The sequence below is a fragment of the Rana temporaria genome, chromosome 4 (genome assembly GCF_905171775.1).
Source record: "Rana temporaria chromosome 4, aRanTem1.1, whole genome shotgun sequence".
Taxonomy (NCBI): Eukaryota; Metazoa; Chordata; class Amphibia; order Anura; family Ranidae; genus Rana; species Rana temporaria.
In genome coordinates this window covers 253,349,459-253,374,876 of record NC_053492.1, presented here as the reverse complement: position 1 = coordinate 253,374,876, position 25,418 = coordinate 253,349,459, and the positions used below count along the sequence as shown (strand labels likewise).

The window sequence follows — 25,418 nt, the reverse complement described above, 5'->3', positions numbered from 1 at the left end:
CAGGTTAATATTTTATTATTTTTCTGTAGTTTTCACTGTGGGGTTTCCCTACTTTTTACACATAGTCAGCGCACCTTTACAAAATGTATTACTTTCAATTCCTGGTATTCAGGGATTTCAGGTGCAGCCGGCGAATAACTATTGAACTGTCAGCGCTTCACTTATACACACAGCTGTAAAAACCTGACAGAAGTTTTAAAACAGTTCCTCTCTATTCAAAACTAAATGGGTTTGGCTTGACAATTACTTTACAAACCAAAGTGGTATTCTTTTTCTGGAATTAAGAAGGTGCATCCCTCAGTAGTCATAATATGGCCTACAGCAGGCATAAAGAGGTGTATTTTCTAAAGACATTTAGACTGTTCACTTGCAAAGGAATTTTAAATGAGCTTAGTGATTGAAATGAAGCTCTGCTTACGTCCAACCAATCATGTGCAAACAAAAATACATTATATTATAGTGGACTCTCTGCTCCAAGCTACTACTCCCCCAACTCCATTGGAACTTTAGGTGCAATAAGCAGGCTGAGCCATCCACGCTCTGTAACTGAAAGTGACAGAAAAAGGTGGCACACACTGGATGATAAAAAGCATCTACATTTATTGTAGAAACTGTCCGCAGGCATGGCAATGGCAGTCCCTGCCCTAGGACCGCCCTTCTAAAGAGTGTTACCCAATCAGGGCTTAATGATAGAGATGGGGTCCTAATTTCTATGATTAAGCCCTGAATTGGATGAAATGAGTTAGAGGGTGATCCTCTGCAATGAGCTATCTGATATTTTTATTGACAAAATCACAAACATTCAGGAAATAATTAAGCAGGAAAAAAACAATCAACCTCACTCGACCAGAGCAAGAAGAAAAAAGCCATATAAATACTCTACAATCAACGAAATTTACTCTGGTCCCAATCACCATCCACATCACCAAAATCATCATCAGAAGCCTCCGAGACAACACATCACCAAATGACATTATTTCCACAAAACTTCGGAAAGAATGTACTGACATCTTGGCACCCACCATAACACATCTCATAAATCAATCATTCAAAGAAGGTATTGTTCCAATCTCCCTCAAGCAAGGCATAATCAAACCCCTCCTAAAGAAACCAATCCTCAACTCCAAAGACCCAAACTACTGCAGACTGGTAACAAGCTTTAAGACCATCTCAAAGATCATTGAGAAAGCAGTAGTACAACAGCTACAACTCCATTTGGACACCTACAAACTCTTGGACCCACTACAATCTGGTTTCCACCCAGGACACGGGACAGAAACTGCATTTCTCAAAATCTGGCATGATGCCCCTCGAAGCAGCAGATGACGGAAAATCATGTCTCCTGGTGCTGCTGGACCTCAGTGCAGCTTTCGACACAGTAGACAACAAAATTCAGCTCAGTCGTCTCACAGAAGTAGCTGGAGTCGCAGACTCAGATCTACCCTGGTTTGCATCCTTCCTAGTGAATCGATCCCAGACAGTGAAACTAGAAGCTTTCACTTCAGAATCACGTACAATTACATGCAGAGTTACTCAAGGATCACCCCTGTCACACGTGCTCTTCAACATCTACCTCTGACCACTCGTCAAAATCATCAGCAAACAGGACCTGCTCTATCACTCCTACGCTGATGACACTACACTTTACCTTCGCATCATCAACATAAAAGACCAATACCATGCACTAGAAAATTTAACACATGGTCTAGCAAGCATGGTCAGGGATGCTATATTTGTTCACAACACACTGGGTAACTCTGCTTGCAACTAGGAAGGATGCAGGACAGGGCTCAGTGCTGGAACTTGTTTTGCCACAATGTCTCCTTACAGGTGATGATGCAAGATTTGTCAGCTCCACCCCCTTCTCCTCCTCCACTATGCCCTCCTCTGCTGAACTGTCATATGAACCACCAGTACCCCCTAAGAGGTTATTCCCAGAGTCAGACTAAAAGATGCCATGCAGTGCTTCAGCTGGCATGTCTAGGGGACAGGAGCCACACTGGAGAAGTGGTTCTTTCAGCTCTGCAGGGGCAGGCCCGGAAGGGGTTTACGTCACACCAGCTTGAGCCAGAAATAGTGGTGTGCGATAATGGCACTAACCTCCTGTCCGTCCTTCAACAGGGAAAGTTGCCAGGCACACAGGGTTGCAAGATTTTCTATAGCAGGCCAGAAGAGTCTGTGGTCAATTCAGACTGTCATACACAGTCAGTGTTCGGTTGTCTGAAATTCATCTGGAATTCCACCTGCCTCTAAACCATCTAATTTGTGACATGCCCACAAGGTGGAACTCTACTTTGGCAATTTTACATCGGCTGCACATGCAGCAGAGGGCCATCAACGAGTACCTGATTGAGTATGGCACATCGACAGGCTTAGGGTGGCTCAGCTTTTTTCCCCATGCCAATGGCTGCTGAAAAAAGATGCGTGCACTGTACTGTCAACATTTGAGGAGGTGACAAGGATGGTGAGCCGTGACAATGCATGCATTCATGACACAATCCCTGTTGTGTTCCTGCTGGAGCAGACTCTGCCTGGGCTCAAGGCAGAGCAGCAGGAGTAAGAGGAGGACTTTCTTTCCTCTCAAGGCCCACTGTATGCAGACACCATTTTTGGGACGCCACAGAACATACAAGAGGAGAGGGAGGAGGAGGAGGAGGATTCTGTCAGTTTTGAATGCATTGAAGCAGAGAGAAACATACGTCAAACCTTAAGAGATGGTTTTCCATCCTCAGAACTCTTGGGAGTAGTACGTGGTTGGGAGGAGGCAGTTCCAGATATTGGTGTTCTCAGTGACTTCGAGGATGCTGCTTCTCATGCCTCCACAAACTTGTGGTGCATGGGCTCCCCTGTTCTTCAAAGCACACAAAAGTAACAGAGAATTTGTGTCATCAAGGAGAAGGATCATTATTGGTTGGCAAACCTCCTTGACCATCATTACAGGGGAAATCTGTTGGAAATCTGTGCATTTATCCATATTGTCCTGAGGGACTACGGCGTGTAGATTATTCCATGCTAGTAATGTGTCATCTATCGAGGGGAAGGGTTTATAATTTAGTTTCCTATGAGTCAGACTTGATAATAACAGGGCAGGCAAGTGTTTATTGCCCACCATGTACTTCTCAACCTGGACCCACAGTTTGTTAGAATTAGGGTCAAACCACGCACTGGTCTGATCCAGGCGGGCTACAAAATAGTAGTTAAGGTTAGGAAAGTTTACTCCACCATTCAAATTATGTTTCAAGAGTAAAGGGAATGAAATTTTAGTAATTTTCTTGCCCCATATGAATCATCTAAGCAATTTATCTGCCTCCCTAAAAAATTGGTCCGGTATTATTATTGGTATGGTCCTAAAATAATAAACGATTTTAGGTAGAAGTGTCATCTTGAAGGCTGCGACCCTACCCCCCCAGGACATTTCAAAGTTCGATATATGTTGAAGGTCTTGTTTAATTATCCCTAGTAGGGATGAGCTTCGTGTTCGAGTCAAACCCATGTTTGACTCGAACATCGTATGTTCGACCGTTCGTTGAAATACGAACGTTACGGGCCATTCGCGCCAAATTCGAGTGGCGTGTCACAGCCCATAAGTCACTGCGGCATCGCAGTGCATTGCTGGCTGATGATTGGCCAAGCATGCACTATGACCCGCATGCTTGGCCAATCACAGCGTGCAAAAAACGGAGAGCCATAATTGGCCAAAGCCAGGGTGGCTTTGGCCAATTATGGCTCAGGGGGTTTAGTACACGCCCCACACTATAAAAGGACGCTGGCAGGTCGGCCTTGTGTAGTGTGTTGCGGCGGTGGTTCAAGACAGACAGACAGAGAGAGAGAGAGTGTCATTTTTCTAGGTAGATAAAGCAGGCAGGATAGTCAGTTAAAGTTACAGTGTGTAGAGGATATATATGCATCCCAGGTGTTGTACATATATTAATACACTGTATAGTTTAGCTAGATCAGCTATTCCTAATTTACTGGCAGGCAGTTGATTTTGCTAGCTATAGTATTATCACAAGGTGTATTGCCTGTGTCCTCTGTAGTTTGCACCTAAAGCTACTTGGTGTGTACTGCACGTGTCCTCTGTAGTTTGTACCTAAAGCTACTTGGTGTGTACTGCACGTGTCCTCTGTAGTTTGCACCTAAAGCTACTTGGTGTGCACTGGCCGTGTCCTCTGCAGTTTGCACCTAAAGCTACTTGGTGTGTACTGCACGTGTCCTATGTAGTTTGCATCTAAAGCTACTTGGTGTGTACTGCACGTGTCCTCTGTAGTTTGCACCTAAAGCTACTTGGTGTGTACTGGCCGTGTCCTCTGTAGTTTGCACCTAAAGCTACTTGGTGTGTACTGCCTGTGTCCTCTGTAGTTTGCACCTAAAGCTACTTGGTATGTACTGCCCATGTCCTCTGTAGTTTGCACCTAAAGCTACTTGGTGTGTACTGCACGTGTCCTCTGTAGTTTGCACCTAAAGCTACTTGGTGTGTACTTCATGTGTCCTCTGTAGTTTGCATCTAAAGCTACGAGGTGTGTATTGCACGTGTCCTCTGTAGTTTGCACCTAAAGCTACTTGGTGTGTACTGGCCGTGTCCTCTGTAGTTTGCACCTAAAGCTACGAGGTGTGTGTACTGCCTTTGTCCTGTGCAGGCCATTAGTATGTCTGGAAGGACAACAAGGAGAGGCAGAGAGTCACAAGGGCAAGTAAGCTCTGTGTCTGGAGGCAACAGTGCTGGTCGTGGACACGGTGCATCCTCATCAGCACGTGACCGTTGGACACGCTCGTTCTTGTTTTCGGCAGCTGGCCGTGTTGAGCCGCAACATGCCGAAGACTTGGTAGAGTGGATGACCAAGCTGTCCTCATCCTCTCTTACCCAGGCTCAGGGTACTTTGTCTAGCAAAGCAGCTGCCAAGGTGTCCTCTTCCCTCTGCTCAATGGCATCAGTCCCTAGCCCCACCATGTCCTCCTGAGGAGTCCCCCAAACTGTTTGAACACAATGGCCCGGATTCAGAGAGCAATTGCGCCTGCGTAACCATAGTTACGCAGCGCAATTGCTGACTTGCTCCGGCATTACGAATGCTCCTGATTCAGGAACATCGTTACGCTCACTGCAGCCTAAAATCTGCGTGGCATAAGGCTCTTATGCCACGCATATTTTAGGCTGCATTCTTGCGATGCCCACTAGGGGGCGCTCCCATTGTGCTCAGCGTATAGTATGCAAATTGCATACTAACACCGATTCACAATGTTGCGCGAGCCCTGCGTACGCAAGTTACGTCGTTTCCGTACGGCGTCTTTAGCGTAAGGCTGCCCCTTCTAATAGTAGGGGCAGCCAATGCTAAAGGATACCCGTCGTTCCCGCGTCACGATATTTGAACGTTACGTTGTTTGCGTAAGTGATTCGTGAATGGCGCTGGATGCCATTCACAATCACTCTGAAGCAAATGACGTCCTTGTGACGTCACTTGCCGCAATGCACGTCGGGAAAGTTTCCCGACGGAGCATGCGCTCTACGCTCGGCGCGGGAGCGCGCCTAATTTAAATTATTCCCGCCCCCTACGGGATCATTTAAAATGCGTGCTCTAGTGCCGGGCAATTTTGCATGCACGCCCTCGCAATTTACGGAGCTACTGCTCCGTGAATCGAGGGCAGCGGAGCAAATTTGCGGGGGCGCAGGGCAAAATGCCCTGCGCCTCCGCAAAAAAAGCGCAATTCTCTTTGAATCCGGGCCAGTGTTGGGTACATGCTGCATGAGGATGCGCAGCGTTTTGAAGGCTCCGATGATGGTACACAGCTAGAGAAAGGCAGTAACGTGAGCCCAGAGAGAGGGGGTGCCCAAGAAGGACAGCAATCTGGCAGTCATGTTCCCCCAGCTGCAGCATACTGCCAGGTTTTCTACAGTGATGAGGAGGGAGGGGATGATGAGGTCACTGACTCTACATGGGTGCCTGATAGGAGAGAGGAGGAGGAGGAGGAGGCACAGGCACATCTCCAACAAGGCAGGATTCCCTCCAGGGGCCAGCTTAAGGGCAGCACACCGACTGCATCACAACGCAGAGCTACGCATGTGCAGGGCGCTGCTGTGTCTCAGCGTTATTCCAAAAGTTCTTTGGTGTGGGCCTTTTTTGAGACGAGTGCATCAGATCGCAGCGCTGCTATTTGCAACATATGTCTCAAGTGTATCTCGCGTGGCCAAAACATCAACCGCTTGGGCACCACATGCTTGACCAGACATATGTCGACCTGCCATGCAGTTGGTTGGCAAGCGTACCTCAAAGACCCACACCAAAGAACAAAGCATACCTCCCCTTGCCCCTCATCAGCTGGGATCTCCAACCCCACCATACCCTCAGTCCTCTCTGAAGCTTACACTGATAGGACTGAAGGTGTAGAATTAGTTGCGTCACAGCCTAGTACATGTGGGAAATCTACTATCGGTACACCGATGGCAGATTGTACCAGGCAAATTTCCCTGCCCCAGCTGCTGCAGCACCGAAAGAATTTCTCTCCCAGCCATCCACATGCCCAGCGGTTGAATGCTAGCTTAGCTAAATTGCTAGCACTTCAAATGCTGCCTTTTCAGTTGGTAGATTCTTCCTCCTTCCGTGAGTTTGTGGAATGTGCGGTACCTCAGTGGCAAGTTCCCAAACACCACTTTTTCTCCGGAAGGCGATTCCAGCGCATCCTCATCAGCACGTGGCCATTGGACACTCTCGTTCTTGTTTTCGACCCACACCAAAGAACAAAGCATACCTCCCCTTGCCCCTCATCAGCTGGGATCTCCAACCCCACCATACCCTCAGTCCTCTCTGAAGCCTACACTGATAGGACTGAAGGTGTAGAATTAGGTGCGTCACAGCCTAGTACATGTGGGAAATCTACTATCGGTACACCGATGGCAGATTGTACCAGGCAAATTTCCCTGCCCCAGCTGCTGCAGCACCGAAATAATTTTTCTCCCAGCCATCCACATGCCCAGCGGTTGAATGCTAGCTTAGCTAAATTGCTAGCACTTCAAATGCTGCCTTTTCAGTTGGTAGATTCTTCCCCCTTCCGTGAGTTTTTGGAATGTGCGGTACCTCAGTGGCAAGTTCCCAAACACCACTTTTTCTCACGGAAGGCAATTCTGTCTCTCTACCGCCATGTGGAAGGCAATGTCCATGCCTCGCTGAACAGGGCGGTCAGTGGTAAGGTGCATATTACCGCTGACTCATGGTCCAGCAGGCATGGACAGGGACGTTACCTATCTTTCACGGCGCATTGGGTGACTCTGCTGGCTGCTGGGAAGGACGCAGGACAAGGTACAGTAGTGTTGGAGGTTGTTCCGCCACCACGCCTCCAAAATGCTATTACTGATTGTGACACACCTCTCCCCTCCACCCCTCCTCTTCTTCTTCCTCTGTGGCCTCTTCCTGTGCTGATGTGTCCTCAGAACCAGCGGTGCTCCCTAGGCGTTCAAGGGGCTATGCAGGTACGCAGGCAAAAAGTTGCCATACAGTGCTTGAGCTGGTGTGCTTGGGGCACAGGAGCCACACTGGGGCAGAGGTTCTGTTAGCTCTGCAGGGGCAGGCTCAGAGGTGGTTAACGCCATGCCAGCTTAGGCCAGGAATGGTGGTTTGCGACAATGGCACCAACCTCCTCTCCGCCCTGCGATAGGGACAACTGACCCATGTGCCCTGTTTTGCTCATGTCCTTAATTTGGCGGTGCAGTTCTTGGGCAGGTACCTGGGCTTACAGGATGTCCTGAAGCAGGCCAGGAAAGTCTCTGTGCATTTCCGACGGTCATATAATGCCAGTGCTCGGCTGGCAGACCTCCAAAGGGAATACAACCTGCCCAAGAACCGCCTAATCTGTGACATGCCCACCAGGTGGAACTCTACGTTGGCCATGCTGCAGCGGCTGCACATGCAGCAGAGGGCCCTCAATGAGTATCTGTGCCAATATGGCAGCAGAACTGGGTCAGGGGAGCTTGTTTTTTTCCCCACGCCAGTGGGCCTTGATCAGGGATGCATGCACTGTCCTGTCACCATTTGAGGAGGCCACAAGGATGGTGAGCAGTGACAGTGCATGCATCAGTGAGACTGTCCCTCTTATTCACATGTTGGAGCACACACTGCGTGGAATAATGGACAGGACCCTTGAAGCAGAACAGAGGGAGGAAGAGGAGGACTTCCTTACCTCTCAAGGCCCCCTTTATCCAGACAGTGTTCCTGCTTGCCCGCCTATCACACAGGAAGAGGACGAGGAGGAGGACGATTGTGTCAGCATGGAGGTGGAGCCTAGCACTCAGCATCAGCAGCAGTCTTCAAGGGATCAATTACAGTCCCAAGGAACCCATGGACTTGTACGTGGCTGGGATGAGGTGGCTGCGGATCATGTCGTCCTCAGTGACCCAGAGGACTCTGCACCGAATGCATCAGCAAACCTACGCTGCATGGCCTCCCTGATCCTGCAAAGCCTGCGGAAGGATCCTTGTATTCATGCTATCAAGGAGAGGGATCATTTCTTTGCAAAGGGGGCAGAGCATGCTATAAATTCTGCAGGGTGCCCAAACTTTTGCAGACGCCATTTTTTTGTTTTCTGTAATTTTGAAAGTGTAAATGATGGAAATAAAATCTAACTTTTTTTGACATATTATAAGAATGTCTAATCTGTAATTTGATGCCTTTTGGAGATTTTTCCATCTTGCCTTGGCTTCGTTATGCACATTAATACAAATTTTTACCTGGGGTGCCCAAACTTTCGATCCCCACTGTAAAGAAGTGCATTGAAATCCTTGCTAACCGCAGTTGTGGTTCTCTCCGTTCATCAGAGCTGTTACAGTATCTGAGCACTTGGGGTGCTTTTCACTAGAGAAATGTGTCTCCTCAACAAATAGGATGTCCCCTTTAAGCTTCTTTGCTTCCTGCCACATTGCCTTCCTTTTAAACGGGCTATTAAGACCGTTCACATTGAGAGAGATCAGTTTAATGGTTATGGTTGGTCTGTAGGAATTTTGCTAGAAAGACAGCAATATAACTGAAATTACAACGTAATGTGCTATTTTTACCTGAAGGTGACAGCAAAAGATAGGAGGTGGATTGCTGGAAAATAGAAGTTCTGTTTAGGTCTGTTTTAGTTGCAGCCACAGTCAGTTCCCAAAGCAATTTTGAATCATAAGTTGGTGGTACATGTAAAACAAAGAAAAAAAATATAGAAAGAACAAGGTAACACATATAACAATTAAAACTCAACATTTTGTAATAAAAGTAAAACTTCCGCTTCTGCATAGTTGGGGGTCTGTGCTCCCTGAGATCCAGTGCCCAATCCAGGTTGGGCTTAGAGATGGTATGAGAAGTTATAATTGCAGATAGATTAGTCATTCTTGTCAGCCTGGTCAAACTTGCCATGAGTTGCAGGCCACGGCTTCATCTTGAGGCCTTCTAGATTCCATAGTGTAGAAATCAGTCATCTTTTTTGGGCCCAGCTCCTGCTTTCTTTTGTACATCCCGATGGCGGATGGTAGCTGGGCTATCAGGCAGGGGATACCTCCTTACACAGCCATCTGGCGTCGCTTCTAGTTGCTGGATTGCTCTGGATTCAGATGGAGCTCTCTCCTCAAGCTGCCATTCACCTCAGCTGCTGGCCACGCCCCCCCAAGGAATTTTTTATTTTATTGTTTTGTTTTAAGCATCATTAAATCACTGCTATTTTTTTTTTTTTTTAAAACCCTTTTGCATTGATACATGTCCTCCAGAGCAGTACTTGAAACCCCCATACCCTTTGTATGCCCAATCACTTGCATATAAGCCTTCAAAATGGGCACTTTTGATTTTTCCAGTTCGAGTCCCACAGACTTTAATGGGGTTCGTTGTTCAGCTCTGAACTTTTGCAATGTTCGAAAGTTCTGGCGCAAACCAAACCGGGGGGGGGGGGGGGGTTCGGCCCATCTCTAACGTCAACAAATGTATTGTACAGACTGTTGGGTAAATGTACATGGCATGTGCTTTATAAATAGATAGAATTTAGCCCAGTATTTGGGCACCATATCCTTTTTTTTATATGCCCCTTAGTCTCAAATAAAGTATATATCAAGGCAAAAAAAAGTACACAAAACCATCTGTTATTGTTCCAGAATATAGGGCCAAATCCTCAAAATTCCTGCCTAACTTAACTTTTCCCATTTAAGTTACACTGACTTAAAATTTTTACCTAAGTGCCCGATCCACAAAGCACTTACCTAGAAATTTCAGGCCGTGTAACTTAAATGTCTCCGGCGCAAGGCGGTCCTCTTCTGCAGGGGGCGATGACAATTTAAATGAAGCGCGCTCCCGCGCCGGCCGTACTGCGCATGCTCGTGATGTCATTTTCCCGACGGGCAGCGCGCGAAATTACATTACGTCGGGCTTTGTGGATTGCGACGGGACAATAAAGTTGCGTCGGGTAAAAAAAAATGTACGCGCCGGGAAAAAAAATTCAAAATTAAAAAAAAAATGCGGCGATCGAAAAAAAGATCTGTTTTTACAAGGTGTTACTAGTTTACACTTTGTAAAAACAGAACTAATTTTACGTATGCAAACGTAAACTTACGCAGAAAACACAAAGCTGAAAAGCTTTGTGGATCTCCGTAAGTCCTCATTTGCATACGCAAAGCGGCATTTCGACTCAAAATGCCCCCAGCGGCGGATGCGGTACTGCATCCTAAGATCCGACAGTGTAAGTCTCTTACAGATGTCGGATCTTCTGCCTATCTTTGAAAAACTGCTTCTGAGGATCAGTTCCAAAGATAGGCACAGGGATACGCAGGCTGAACAGCAGTTCCGCCTGTGTATCCCTTTTGAGGATTTGGCCCATAGTGTGCTCCTACATTCCTTCTATCTTCCTCTGTCATAGAATCATGCAATCATTAAAACTGTGAATGTGATACCTTAACTGTAAGAAAGAAATACAAAATATGTAACTAAAGCCATCAAATGTGTTGAATTTTTCTATTTGTATTTTATAAATACAATTTAAATTTCCAAAACATAGAAAGATAGGGAGATAAATGTCTAATGGAAAAAAACAGGCCTTTTTGTTCCTCAGAGAATAGGTGCAGGTACTCCTGGGTAGGGTGACCAGACATCCCCGGTTTCAGGGGACAGTCCCCGGATTAAGGACACTGTCCCCGGACCAAGTCTGTCCCCAGTTTTGTCCCCAGATTGGATTTGAACAGGGGCGAGTGAAATTTTTAAGCAGTTTGTGCACAATTAAAAAAAAAAATCTGAATTACACACCCCCGCTTTGCCGCTCCTACTAGCTATTTTTTTCCATTATCTGTGCCCCTTTCTGATGACCATGTGCTAGTCGGAGCAGAGGGAATATTTCTTAAGTTTGGGGCGCATGTCCATTCATCTCCACTCGCATGTCCCTCTACCTTGGCTCAAGTCCCGGCCAGCCACCTGCCTGCTTATCTTCTTGCCTTCCCTGGCGGACTGATTTTCCTCCGCACCCCACCCAATAGTAGCCGGGGCACAGAGAGTAGGACTTGGCAAGATGTGAGGTGGGCGGTGGCGGCAACGGGCAGAGAATTGCTGATTCCCCCCGTTACTAGTATAAAATAATAATATGTCCCCAGATTTCATTTAAAAAATCTGGTCACCTTACTCCTGGGGGCCCCCTTGTCTCCACTGCCTACCCTCCTCCCACCACCACCACCCACCTTTTAAAGAATAAATTCCCCAGGAGCAACAATAGATTCCCTCCCCAGCAACAACAGACACCCCCCCCCTCGGCAACAATAAACCCACCAGCAGAAATAATAAAACCCTCAGCAGCAACAATAATGCCCCAAGCAGCATCAATAAATCCTCCAGCAGCAACAATATGTAATGAGAAAGTGTGGAATAAGGAACATACAGCATGGCATATGGAATGAGGTAGTGCAGAATAGAAAACATGCGCTATGACATAAAAATGAGTGGGATGTTACGGAATAGGGAAAATATGGGGTATATAAAGGGGGTGTGGAATAGGAAAAAAGGGGGCCAACATTGCGGGCGCCTAGGACAGATAAGTGTCCTTTTTTAAAGTCAGCAGCTATAGTGTTTGTAGCTGCTGACATAAAAAAAAAAAAATGCGGATGGAACCCCGCTTTAAGGTTTCAGCCCACAGCCCCTAAATACTTTTGTTAATGGTGTTAACCAAATTAAAGTAGCTTTGTTTTGATAAAGAGCCTGGCTGTAATTACGTGCTTCTAAAAAAAAAAAAAAAACCTTATTGCAATCCATGCGTACGGACTCATGGATTAGGTGGGTGGCGCCTCTGTGCCCTGCATTACAGGCCACCACTGGTTATATCCCCTGTTAGTTTTTGTTATCATCTGTGTCCGATTGGGAAGATTTTCCTTTACCTCCTCCCCCAAATTCACAACAAGAAGTGAGGAGCAAAGGAAATCCCTGGTTGCCACCAACATTAAAAGAGATGAGATTCAGTTCGAACCTAGGTTATGCATCCTAATTTATCTAAGGCAATCTTTAAACCATTTTTTCCACTGTAAACATTTTTCTTTTTTTTTCTTTTAGTTGGTCATTATTAGTTATCTCCAATTTTTATGGTGGTTTCCTGGAAACTATCTCCATTTTCTCTTACTACCTGCTGATGCCTAGTTATTGTGATAATATGTTTCCAAAAAAATCTCTACGCTAAAAGTAATCTCCTCTTTGACACTAATGATGATGCGGCGCCGATGCATACCAGATAAAATTGAATTTTTAATTAACGTGCTATTCTATCCTTCTGTTGCTAGCTGAAACTCGTTGCCCTCTTTCCATACTGGAATTTTGTGACCTTTAAGCATTTGGGTCTGTTTTATGTATTTGCTTATGGCTTCAATATTTTATAGAATGCCACAAGGCTAAAGGAAGAATAATTAGATTGCTAGAACATATTGATGGAACACATTGAGATGTTTTTTCATGAAAGAATTTATGAGTTTCTTTCACAGACTTAAAGATTTTCATGTGGTAGTACTGTCTTTTTGCAATAAACAAAATATCAGATTTTCCCGTTTTCTCTGCCTGGTTGAAAACAGGAGAATTCTCCAGAACTGGAATTCCATTTTTTTTTTTTTACTGTATTCAAAATCACAATTATAATATTTAAGACCACTGTACATGCACAGATAACAATGCATATTCTGGAAATTCAAGCAATAACTTCACAAAAAAATCACATGGGAAGACTGGCTGTGTTACCTCTATTGATAAGGTCCGATGAACTTTTAAATCCTAACTTCCAGCCAACTCTGTTGAGAATTATAGATAAAATCCTGTTTTACAGTTAGTTTTGACGTAATCACCCTAATGCCCGGTACACACGCTCGGGATTTCCGACGGGAAAAAGTCAGTTGGGAATCCCGACGGGAAAAAAGAGAGCTGGTTCTCTTTTTTTTGCCCGTGGGTTTAGCAGTTTTCCCATCGGAAAAACTGTGAGGGAGCATTTACACGGCCGGGATTCCCGGCCAAAAGCTCTCCTCGCAGTTTTCCCGTCAGAAAACCCGGTCGTGTGTACGGGGCATTAGGCTCCATTCACAGCGTATCGATCTACTGGCAATTTTCAGGCATTTCTTAAATCTTTTTTTGCATTTTTTTTCCAAAGCATTTTAGAAGTGTATTACAAGCATTTTAGAGCTGTGCCATGCTGGGCGTTAGCGGTAAAGCGGCACTAGTTTTAGCAGCACTCTTTGGCGCTTTTAACCCCTGCTAGTGGCCGAAAAAAGTATTAAATGCGCCCAAAAAACGCCACTGCCGAAACCCTTTTCAGGCGCTTTGGCAGTGCTGCCCATTCATTTCAATGGGCAGGGGCAGTGCCCCAAAGACGCTGCTTGCAGGACTTTTTCTAACGTCCTGCAAGCAAACCACTCCAGTGTGAAAGCACTCGTGCACTCACACTGGGGCTGCAGGGGGGTGTTTTTCAACCACTTTACAGGCACTATTTTTAGCCCAAAAGCGCCTGAAAAACACCCTAGTGTGAAAGGGGTCTTACAGCTTCAGGCATTTTTGTTTAGCCAATACTAGGGGAGGAATTTGGGGTGGAGAGCTGCTCTTTGAGCGTTTTACAAGCGTTTTTCTGCTGAAGTCAGGCATTTACATTGAAGTCGATGGGGCCAAAAACATTTGCGATCTGCCAAAAAAAAACTCATGTACTTTGGATGGAATTATGCTTGTTGGGCATATTGGAACTTCAGAACTGAGTGTTTTACAAGCTGAAACAGTGAACAAGGCCTTAATCACTAGAATAGTGAAAGTATATGTCAGATAAAGTGAAAATGATATGATGGTCTAAAGCAAGCATGTTCAAAGTCCGGCCCATGGGCCAATTGTGGCCCATGTTCCGTTTCGAACGGCCAGTCTGGTAATTTGGACTTGTATATCTTTTATGACCCCCAAACAATCCCCGGGGGTTCCTTGGAGGGGACAGGGAGCGGGCGGGATGATTGCTGTACATACAGGAGAATTTCCTGTTTACGCAGCAGCCTCTTTAAAGTCCTGTCTCCTGCCCTTTGTATTAAAGAGGCCACAGAGGAAACAGATTCCCCTGTATGTTACATAGTTACATAGTTAGTCAGGTTGAAAAAAGACACAAGTCCATCCAGTTCAACCATAAAAAAATAAATTAATAAAATAAAAAATATCTTACAATCCCATATACCCAATTCTATACCCACAGTTGATCCAGAGGAAGGCAAAAAAAACAGCAGAGCATGACCCAATTTACTACAGCATGGTAAAAAAAAATTCTTCCCGATCCCCCGAGAGGCAATCAGATTTTCCCTGGATCAACTTTATCTATAAATGTAAGTACCCAGTTATATTATGTAAATTTAGGAAAGTATCCAGACCTTTCTTAAAACAATCTACTGAGCTGGCCAGAACCACCTCTGGAGGAAGTCTGTTCCACATTTTCACAGCTCTTACTGTGAAGAAACCTTTCCATATTTGGAGATTAAATCTTTTTTCCTCTAGACGTAGAGTGCCCTTGTCTTTTGTGTTGACTGTAAAGTGAATAACTCAACACCAAGTTCACTATATGGACCCCTTATATATTAGTACATGTTGATCATATCCCCCCTTATTCTCCTGCTCTCAATAGTGAATAAATTCAGTTCCTATAATCTTTCCTCATAGCTGAGCTCCTCCATGCCTCTTATCAGTTTGGTTGCCCTTCTCTGCACTTTCTCCAGTTCCCCGATATCCTTTTTTAAGACTGGTGCCCAAAACTGAACTGTATATTCCAGATGAGGTCTTACTAATGATTTGAACAGGGGACAACATTATATCTCTGTCTCTGGAGTCCATACCTCTCTTAATACAAGAAAGGACTTTGCTCGCTTTGGAAACCGCAGCTTGGCATTGCATGCCATTATTGAGCTTATGATCTACCAAAACCCCCAGATCCTTCTCCACCACGGATCCCCCCAGCTGTACTCCCCCTAGTATGTATGATGCATGCATATTCTTAGCCCCCAAGTGCATAACTTTACATTTATCAACATTAAACCTCATCTGCCACATAGTCGCCGAATTAGACAGAGCATTGAGGTCGGCTTGTAAATTGGCGACATCCTGTAAGGACGTTATTCCACTGCATAGCTTGTAATGTGCTGGCGCTCATCCCGCCCCCTCCCTGTCTCCTCCAGGACTGCAGATGGGCATGAATCAGGCTGCACTGATGGCAATGGTGAGTCTGCATTCATGGCAATGTGAGTGCTGCATTCATGGCAATGTGGGTTTTGCATTCATGTCAATGGGGGTCCTGCATTTATGGCAATGTGGGGGCTGCATTCATGTCAATTGGGGTGCTGCATTCATAGAAACGGTGGTGCTGCATTCATGTCAACGTGGGTGCTGCATTAATGTCAATGGGAGTGCTGCATTCGTGACAATGGGGGTGCTGCATTCATATCAATGAAAATGCTGCATTCATGTCAATAGGGGGTGCTGCATTCATGTCAATGGGGGTGCTGCATTCGTGTCAATGGTGGTGCTGCATTCACGTCAATGTGAGTGCTGCATTCATGTCAATGTGGGTGCTGTATTCATGGCAGTGGTGGGGCTGAATTCATGGCAATGGTGGGGGATGCATTCATGGCAATGATGGGCTTGCATTCATGGACACTGTGGCCCTTATTTTGCTTCACAGTTCTTTATTTCAAATTTAAGATTTTTTTCCTGAAACTTCCCTCTTAAAGTGAAGGTGCGTGTTATACGCTGACAAATACGGTATATCCAAAGTACACCCCCGAGCTCATCTCTTCACCACACACAGCCACAAAGGCAAGAGAATTCTTGTTAGGCAGCGTATTAGTGCTTGGACAAACACACTTAGACCGAATTTTAAGGCCTCCTGCCCACACACGTTTTAAAAGATGGGCTGTAAAGCTAGTACAGACGCCAGAAAAAAAGCTGCATCAAAAATGCTTTGTTTTTTTGCGTTTTGCATTGAATTCAATGCATGTTAAGCCGCGCTAGCTTTCAGCCGCATTTCTCTGTCTCTATTCAAAATCAATGGTTCCCTATGAGAGACCCGACAACCACCGGGCAAGGGTTGTCGTGAAGAGGCCCTTGTCCTCATCAAAATGAGGACAAGGTGCTTTGGGGTGAGGGCCCCCCTGCCTCAAAGCAATAAACCCCCCAAGTTGAGGGCAGGTGGCTTGGTATGGTCCATACACAAGCTCAATCGCCCCCCCTTTTCTGACCTGCTGGGCTGCATGCTCGGACAAGGGTCTGGTATGGATCTTGGGGGGACCCCACGCCATTTTCTTTTGGTGTGGGGGTTCCCCTTAAGATCCATACTAGACCAAAGGGTCTGATATCGTCTTCGGGGGTAACTTCACGCAAATTTTTTTTTACATTTTCACGGGGTTCCCCCTTCAAGATTCTCAGCACACAAGTGGCACCGCAAGTCTTGATCCGACTTCTGGTGTGACTTCTATTCAAATCAATGGGCTCCCATAGGGAACAATTGATTTTGAATAGCGACAGAAACGCCGGACATTAAACCTTGTTAAATCACGTTTATCACCTTTTGCCGGCGTCTGACATTTTTACAGCTCTAGCGCTGGAGCCTCCAAAAGCACTGGTCCTGTTTTTTTTTACAGCTTAAAAACGGCTATGCCATTTACAGCTCAAAAATGCCATGGTGGGCATGAGGCCATAGGCTAACATGGAGAGGCGTTTTTAAGCTGCGGTCATAAAAAAGACTGTAAAAACGTCCGCGGACATGGGGCCTAATAGTCAAAGCCATTATTTCTGTGTCGCCCTATCATTTAATTCTGTGTTTCTGTGAATAGTAATCACGTGACCTACAAAAAATAGCTTGATGTGATTATATTAAAAAAACTACAGAGGCTAACTCAACCATTTATATAGAACAATTGTTGTAATTATCCCTGCTGTGTTCCAAGGCTCCCTTTAACACAACATAACAGGAACCCAATTAGTAAATACTGTCTGTAAAGGTGTCACAGTGAACTAGATCACATTATAGGTAATTTCTTTTGAGATAATTACATGACTTTCTGAAATAGTATCAACCTGGTGTTTCATAGTGAAACTACAGCAAAATATTAAGATTTATTTTTACAGCTCTACACAGGAGGAAAGCTACGTTTTTAGGAGAACTGAGATACCATTAAGGAACACTGGAGAGAGAAAATGTGTAGGGTTCTGTAACCTAGACCAGTCTGGCACAGAGACACAAAGAAGCACCCACCTTAGGTGCTGCTGCAGAGGTAGATTGCATCTTGAGCCACTTCAGACTGTTCTACCCATCAAGTTTTGGACTGTTTAATTGTATTATTCATGCCTGTTGTACTGTATGGTTTTAGCTATTTCCCATTATTTATTTTGATTAATTGAGTCTATATGCAGTCTATAGTGTTTCTGCAGAGATCTGCAAGTAGATACCTAATTAATATCATCATACATTTAAGATTTAGCAAGTGTCACTAATGTCTGTAAGTGACTTTATTAGACAAAATTAAAAAGGTGGCGGGCCAGGCCTAGCCATGTATAAGTAAAGCTCCCATACCCCTCTCCTATACCTAGCAGCCTTTTAAATACTTGATTTTTCACCTAAGTGATGCCAGAAAGCTGAAGGCTCTCTTTTTCCCACATTGCCAAAAAATACTTGTTCTTTTCTTTTTTTTTTTAATACCCTGCAAGACAAAGTCATAATGAGCTAGTATGCACAGCATACTAGCTAATTATGATCGACTTACCTGAGAACGAAGCCCCCGAAGTTCTCCTCCGTTCCCTCCTCCACTGCTGCCATGTCTCCAGCGATCTTCTTCCTGTAATCGCCGCGCCGGCGCTGTGTTGGCTGGAGCGGCGATGACGTCACTCCCGCGCATGTGCGCGGGAGCCGTCAAACACGACATTGCCATGTTTAGCACAGCTATTGTTAGTGCGCCTGCGGTCCTGTCATTCGGCGAATATCTCCTAAACCATGCAGGTTTAGGAGATATTGCTAACACCTACAGGTAAGCCTTATTCTAGGCTTACCTGTAGGTGTAACTTGCAAAAGTGGGTTTACAACCACATTAATAGAACAAGCTAAAGTTAGAAACTGATTGGCTACCATGCACAGCTGCACCAGATTCTGAGTGCACTAGTTTTAGTAAATACCCCCACAGTGTAACTGGACTAAAACCAAACACTTATTAAGGGCTTTCCTAAATTTTTTATTACATTTATTGATGCCTACATTGTCTGTCATTACCCTGAGTTCTGCATCAGCAAAAGAAATGTAAGCCCTGTCAACCATGGAGTGACAATTGCCTTTTTTGCTCTTAATGGTTAATTGTGTCCTACGGTAACACGGCCTTCTTCTATGGCACTATGAGGATTTTTCTAACAGCTAGGGTACTCACATTTTTGGAAAGCTCTGTGAGAACCAGAAGTACTCGCTGGCATTATTGAAAGCAAAATGACAAATAAAGAGTAATTATCTAAATAATGCCTGATCATTTTTGCTCACACTGTTGCTTTGACATGTGGTACATATTGTACCCAATATAAGTATAACTGTAGATCAAAAAAATTGTGTATCCATTATCACTGAAATATAATACTAATTATATTGTTTAATGTTGCAGGTACATGGCTCTTGTACAGCCATTTCGCCTAACTAGCTTGAGGACAATATCAAAGACTATACGTGTAAATATCCTTCTATGGGCAGCATCTTTCGTTGTTGTGTTTCCTGTCTGGGTCTATTCAAAGGTCATCCAGTTCAAAGATGGATTAGAAAGTTGTGCATTTGATCTAACAACACCTAATGATGTTCTCTGGTGAGTATTATAAAATGTAAACTAGTTTTGACTCTCGTTTTAATGGATCAACAAAAGCTATGTAAACTGTTTATAGGCTCTAACATGTACAGTGAGGGCAAAAAGAATTTAATACCCTGCTGATTTTATATGTTTGCCCACTGACAAAAAAATGCTCAGTCTACAATTTTAACTGTAGGTTTATTTTGACAGTGAGAGACAGAATAACAACAAAAATATCCAGAAAAATGCATTTAAAAAAAAGTTATAAATTAATGAGTGAAATAAATATTTGATCCCCTATCAGCCAGTAAGATTTCTGGCTCCCATTTGTCTTTTATACAGGTAAAGAGGTAATATTAGGAACACTCTCTTAAAGGGAGTGCTCATAATCTCAGCTTGTTACCTGTATAAAAGAAACCTGTCCACAGAAGCAATGAATCAATCAGACTCCAATCTCTCCACCATGGTCAAGATCAATGAAATGTCCAAGGATGTCAGGGACAAGATTGCAGACCTACACAAGGCTGGAATAGGCTACAAGACTATTGCCAAGCAGCTGGGTGAGAGGGTGACAACAGTTGGTGCGGTTATTCACAAATGGAAGAAACACAAAATAGCTGTCAATCTCCCTCGGTCTAGGGACTCCATGCAAGATCTCACCTCGTGTAGTTTCAATGATCATGAGAATAGTGAGGAATCAGCCCAGAACTGCACAGGTCTCAAGGCAGCTGGGACCATAATCACCAAGAAAACAATTGGTAACATATTACGCAGTGAAGGACTGAAATCTTGCAGCGCCCGCAAGGTCCTCCTGCTCAAGAAAGCACATGTACAGGCCTGTCTGAAGTTTGCTAATGAACATCTTTAGGATTCAGAGAAGAACTGAGTGAAAGTGTTGTGGTCAGATGAAACCAAATTTTAGCTCTGTGGAATCAACTCAACACGCCGTGTTTGGAGGAGGAGGATTGCTGCCTATGACCCCAAGAACACCATCGCCACTGTCAAACATGGAGGTGGAAACATTATGCTTTGGGGTGTTTTTCTGCTAAGGGGACAGGACAACTTCACTGCATCAAATGGGACGATGGGCCATGTACCATCAAATCTTGGGTGAGAACCTCCTTCCCTCAGCCAGGGCATTGAAAATGGGTCGTGGTAGGGTATTCTAGCATGCCAAGGACCCAAAACACACAGCCATTGCAACAAAGGAGTGGCTCAAGAAGAGGCACTTTAAGGTCCTGGAGTGGCCTAGCCATTCTCCAGACCTTAAACCCAGAGAAAATATATGGAGGTAGCTGAAGGTTCGAGTTACTAAACGTCAGCCTCAAAATCTTAATGACTTGGAGAGGATCTGCAAAGAGGAGTGGGACAAAATCCCTCCTGAGATGTGTGAAAACCTGGTGGCCAACTACAAGAAATGTCGGATCTCTGTGATTACCAACAAGGCTTTTTCCACCAAGTACTAAGTCATGTTTTGCGAAGGAGTCAAATGCTAATTTCACTCATTAAAATGCAAATCAACTTATAACTTTTTTTTTAATTCATTTTTCTGGATTTTTATTTTGTTATTCTGTCTCTCATTGCTAAAATAAACCTACCATTAAAATTATAGACTGATTATTTATTTGTCAGTGGCCAAACGTACAGAATCAGCAGGGGATAAAAAATACTTTTTTTCCCTCACTGTACAAGGTGCTTACAGAAAGTCTTTATTACTTTCTCAGCAGATTTACAATGTACAATTTATATTTAGTATTTATCATATAAAAATGTTGACTAAGGCTAAATTATATAGCCTAGCACAAACTGTATAGCAACTATGATTAATGTGCATTTTTTTTAATGAATTTTTAATAAGTATCATATTGTAAATTCCAAGTTAAATGTAAAATATAGAAACTTTTTTTTACCAGCAATTTCTGTATTTCAAATAATCATACCAGCACTCAATTAAGGTATATCTAAAGCAGAAGATTTTATTGGTTTTGCTCTCAGTCCAGGGATATTTCCCTTCACTGTCTGGAGAAAAAGATAACAGTAAGTTGGAAAACATCTCTCCAAAGTAAGGGAAATCCCAGAGGGGATCCTTTCACATGTTCTTCTTGCTGTCTTGGGTATGGTTGCCAACTTTTCTTCAAGCCAAACCCAAAAAGTTTAGTGGCGCACAGCAATTTTTTTTTTTGTAGTATACACTATACATTTACAGTGCCTTGAAAAGGTATTCATACCCCTTCAAATGTTCCACATTTTGTCATGTTATAACCAGAAACATAAATGCATTTTATTAGGATTTTATGTGATGGTCATAAAGTGGCACATAATTGTAAAAGTGCAAGGAAAATTATAAATAGTTTTCAATTTTTTTACAAATAAATATCTGAGAAGTGTGGCGTGCATTTGTATTCAGCCCCCTTCACTCTGATACCCCCAACTAAAATCTAGGGGAACCAATTGCCTTCAGAGGTTACCTAATTAGTAAATAGAGTCCACCTATGTAAATACAGCTGTTCTGTGAAGGTCTCAGAGGTTTGGTAGAGAAGCTTAGTGAACAAACCACATCATGAAGGTCAATGAACACACCAGACAGGTCAGAAAATAAAGTTGTGGAGAAGTTTAAAGCAGGGTTAGGTTATAAAAAAATATCCCAAGCTTTGAACATCTCACATAGCACTGTTTAATACATCATCTGAAAATGGAAAGCACATGGCACAATTGCAAACCTACCAAGGCATGGCCATCCACCTAAACTGACAGGCTGGGCATGGAGACCATTAATCAGAGAATCAGCCAAGAGGCCCATGGTAACTATGGAGGAGCTGCAGAGATCCACAGCTCAGGTGGGAGAAGCTGTCCACAGGACAACTATCGAGCACTCCACAAATCTGGCCTTCATGGAAGAGTGGCAAGAAGAAAGTAATCATAGAAAGAAAGCCATGGAAAAAATAAATGTTCCTGGACTGCCGCACTCTGATAGGCGATTTATTGAAACAAAATGAACAAAGGATAAAATCCAAAGCTGTATAACATCCAAAAATTCATGCAACACTGCAATCAATGGTAGAAAGTGGACATAGGGGACAAAAAAGCTATCATGTTTCACATCATGGATAGATGCTTAGTCATGGAAAGAAAGACATAATAAGTCTCATTTGCAGTTTGCGAGAAGCCATGTGGGGGACACAGCAAACATGTGGAAAAAGGTGCTTTGGTTAGATGAGACCAACATTTAACTTTTTGGCTTAAAAGCAAAACGCACTGTGTGGTGAAAAACAAACACTGCACATCACCCTGAAAACACCATCCCCATCGTGAAACATGGTGGTTGCAGCATCATGATGTAACAATGCTTTTCTTCAGCAGGGACAGGGAAGCTGGTCAGAGTTGATGGGAAGATGGATGGAGCCAAATACAAGGCAATCTTAGAAGTTATCTAATACAGGGCAATCTTAGAGGTTCACTTTCTAGCAGGACAACAACCCTAAGCATACAGCCAGAGCTACTATGGAATGGTTTAGATCAAAGCTTGTTCATGTGTTAGAATGGACCAGTCAAAGTCCAGACCTAAATCCAATTGAAAATCTGTGGCAAGACTTGAAAATTGCTGATCACAGATGCTCTCCATCCAATCTGACAGAGCTTGAGCTATTTTGCAAAGAAGAATGGGTAAACATTTCACTCTCTTTATGTGCAAAGCTGGTAGAGACATCCCCAAAAAGACTTGCAGCTGTAATTGCAGTGAAAGGTGGTTCTACAAAGTATTGACTCGGGGGGTTGAATACAAATGCACGCAAAACTTTTCAGATATTTATTTGTAAACAAAATTGAAAACCATTTATCATTTTCCTTCTACTTCACAATTATGTGCCACTTTGTGTTAGTCTATCACATAAAATCCCAATACAATCTATTTTACATTTTTAGTTGTAACATCACAAAATGTGAAACATTTTAAGGGGTATGAATACTTTTTCAAGGCACTGTATTTTGTGTATAGATAACATTTCTAATCATATGGTTTTCATCACACAAGTTCCCCCCTTATATCAGTGTCCACAGAGTTCCGCCTTTACATCTGAATCCACAGAATTCTCCTTTAAATCTGAACATGCAGAGTTCCCCTTTTACACTGTAAGGGGGAACTATGCAAACTCTGATGTAAAGGGAGAATTCTGGAGACTCTAATTTTAGGGGAACACTGAGAACTCTGATGTACAGAAGGAACTCTGATGTAAAGGGAAAGGCTACAGACTCTGGTAACCAGGGCCCCACTTACATCAGAGTTCCCAGCATTCCCCTTTAATCAGGTTTCCAGAGCCCCCCTTACAATAGAGTCTGCAGAGTTCTCTCTTACATCAGAGTTTGCAGAGCCTCCCTTACATCGGTGTCCACAGAGCCCCCCTTACAAAAGAGCCTGCAAAATTTCCACTTACACTGTAAGAGAACACTGTATGGATCTCAGTGAACTCTAAAATATAAAGAGGAGCTCTGATGTAAGGAGTGCTTTGGGAACCCTGATTTAACTTCTTCCCTCCCATGCTATAGCCAAAAGACAGCTACAGCGCAAGCTTCCAGTTTTGGGAGGAAGCCCATGGATGTTCTACCAGAACCCAACCTCTCACGTGCCCCCTGGGGCATGCATCCAGGGCACTCTATGAGCGCTGTGTCCTTCGGACACAGCTGATCAAAGATCACAGTACCCGACCAATAACTGCGGCCCTTTACCATGTGATCAGCTGTGTCCAAATACAGCTGATCACCTGTAAACAGACTTTTCAGTTGTCAGCAGTCCTTTCCTCCCATGCTGTGTCTATGTGAGGAAAAGAGAACCGTTAACTGGCAAGTGCAACCCCATCAATGCCAATCAGTGCCCATCAGTGCCGCTATCAGTGCCTCAACAGTGCCCATAAGTGCCACCTATCAGTGCCTATCAGTGCCACCTATCAATGTCCATCAGTACCTCCTCATCAGTGCCTATCAGTGTGGCCTCATCAGTGCATATCAGTGAAGAAGCAAAATTATTATTTGCTAAATTTCATTACAGAAAGTTCAACTGATTTGGTCTTTTTTCCTTTTTTTGCAACAAATAAAAAACCCAGTGGTGAATAAATAACTACCACCAAAAAAAAGCTCTATTTGTGTGAATGGAATTCAAAATGTTATATGGGTACAGTTTTGCATGACCGCGCAATTGTCATTCAAAGTATGACAGCACTGAAAGCTGAAAATTGGCCTGGGCAGGAAGGGGGGCGAAAGTGTCCTGTATTTAAGTGGTTAAGGCTGGCTCTGATGTAAAGGGGAAAGCTGTGGACTCTGCTCACCAAAGCCCCCCCCCTTACATCAGAGCCCGCACAGTACCCCTTACAGCTGAGCCCTCGTTACCTTAGTTTACTGATAGGCAGGAGGGAGAAGGGTGGGGGGAGATATTTCACTCACAGATAGAAGATGGAGGATGAGCTCATTTACCCATGATGGAAGCTCAGCCATCGGCTGTCTGCACCTTTGATCATTCAGCTGCTGGGCTGTACACTTTCTGTAGTGCACACACAGGACTAGGGTTGAGCGTACCGGATTTTTGGGTTTTTGGTACCCGAACCTGAACAATTTGCTGTAAGTTCGGGTTCGGTGTTCGGCAATGTAATGGCGCGCTGCAGGGCAGCCAATCACCATTTGTTTTAATTGTGTGACCTAGAAGCCATCACAGCCATGCCTACTAATGGCATGGCTGTGATTGGCCAGTACAGCATGTGACCCAGCATGTGACCCAGCCTCTATATAAGCTAGAGGCACATAGCACAGCTTGTCACTCTGCTTTAGTTAGGGTAGGGAAAGGCTGCTGCTTGTAGGGAGAGAAATATATAGGAGTCAGACTGTCCTGCTTCAGAAATGAAATTACACCAGCGCTGCATATGTTCCTGTCAGATACTCTGCATTAGATACTTTAGGGAAAGGTTCCTGATTGTGCTTTTTATAGGGACAGAAATATATAGGAGTCAGTCCTGCTTCAGAAATCATATTACACCAGCGCTGCATATGTTCCTGTGAGATAATCTGCATTAGATACTTTAGGGAAAGGTTCCTGATTGTGCTTATAGGGACAGAAACATATAGGAGTCAGTCCTGCTTCAGAAATCATATT

The 25,418-nt window shown here is 44.1% G+C and overlaps 1 protein-coding gene across 1 annotated transcript in view; it reads left to right on the top strand.

Annotated features, from left to right (window-relative positions):
* MCHR2 (melanin concentrating hormone receptor 2) overlaps positions 1–25,418 on the top strand; it is a 166,919-nt gene that overhangs the window by 110,498 nt on the left and 31,003 nt on the right. Inside the window, exon 4 of the mRNA XM_040350152.1 lies at positions 19,106–19,300. Coding sequence (XP_040206086.1) covers positions 19,106–19,300 — 195 coding nt within the window. The remainder of the gene's footprint in view (positions 1–19,105; positions 19,301–25,418) is intronic.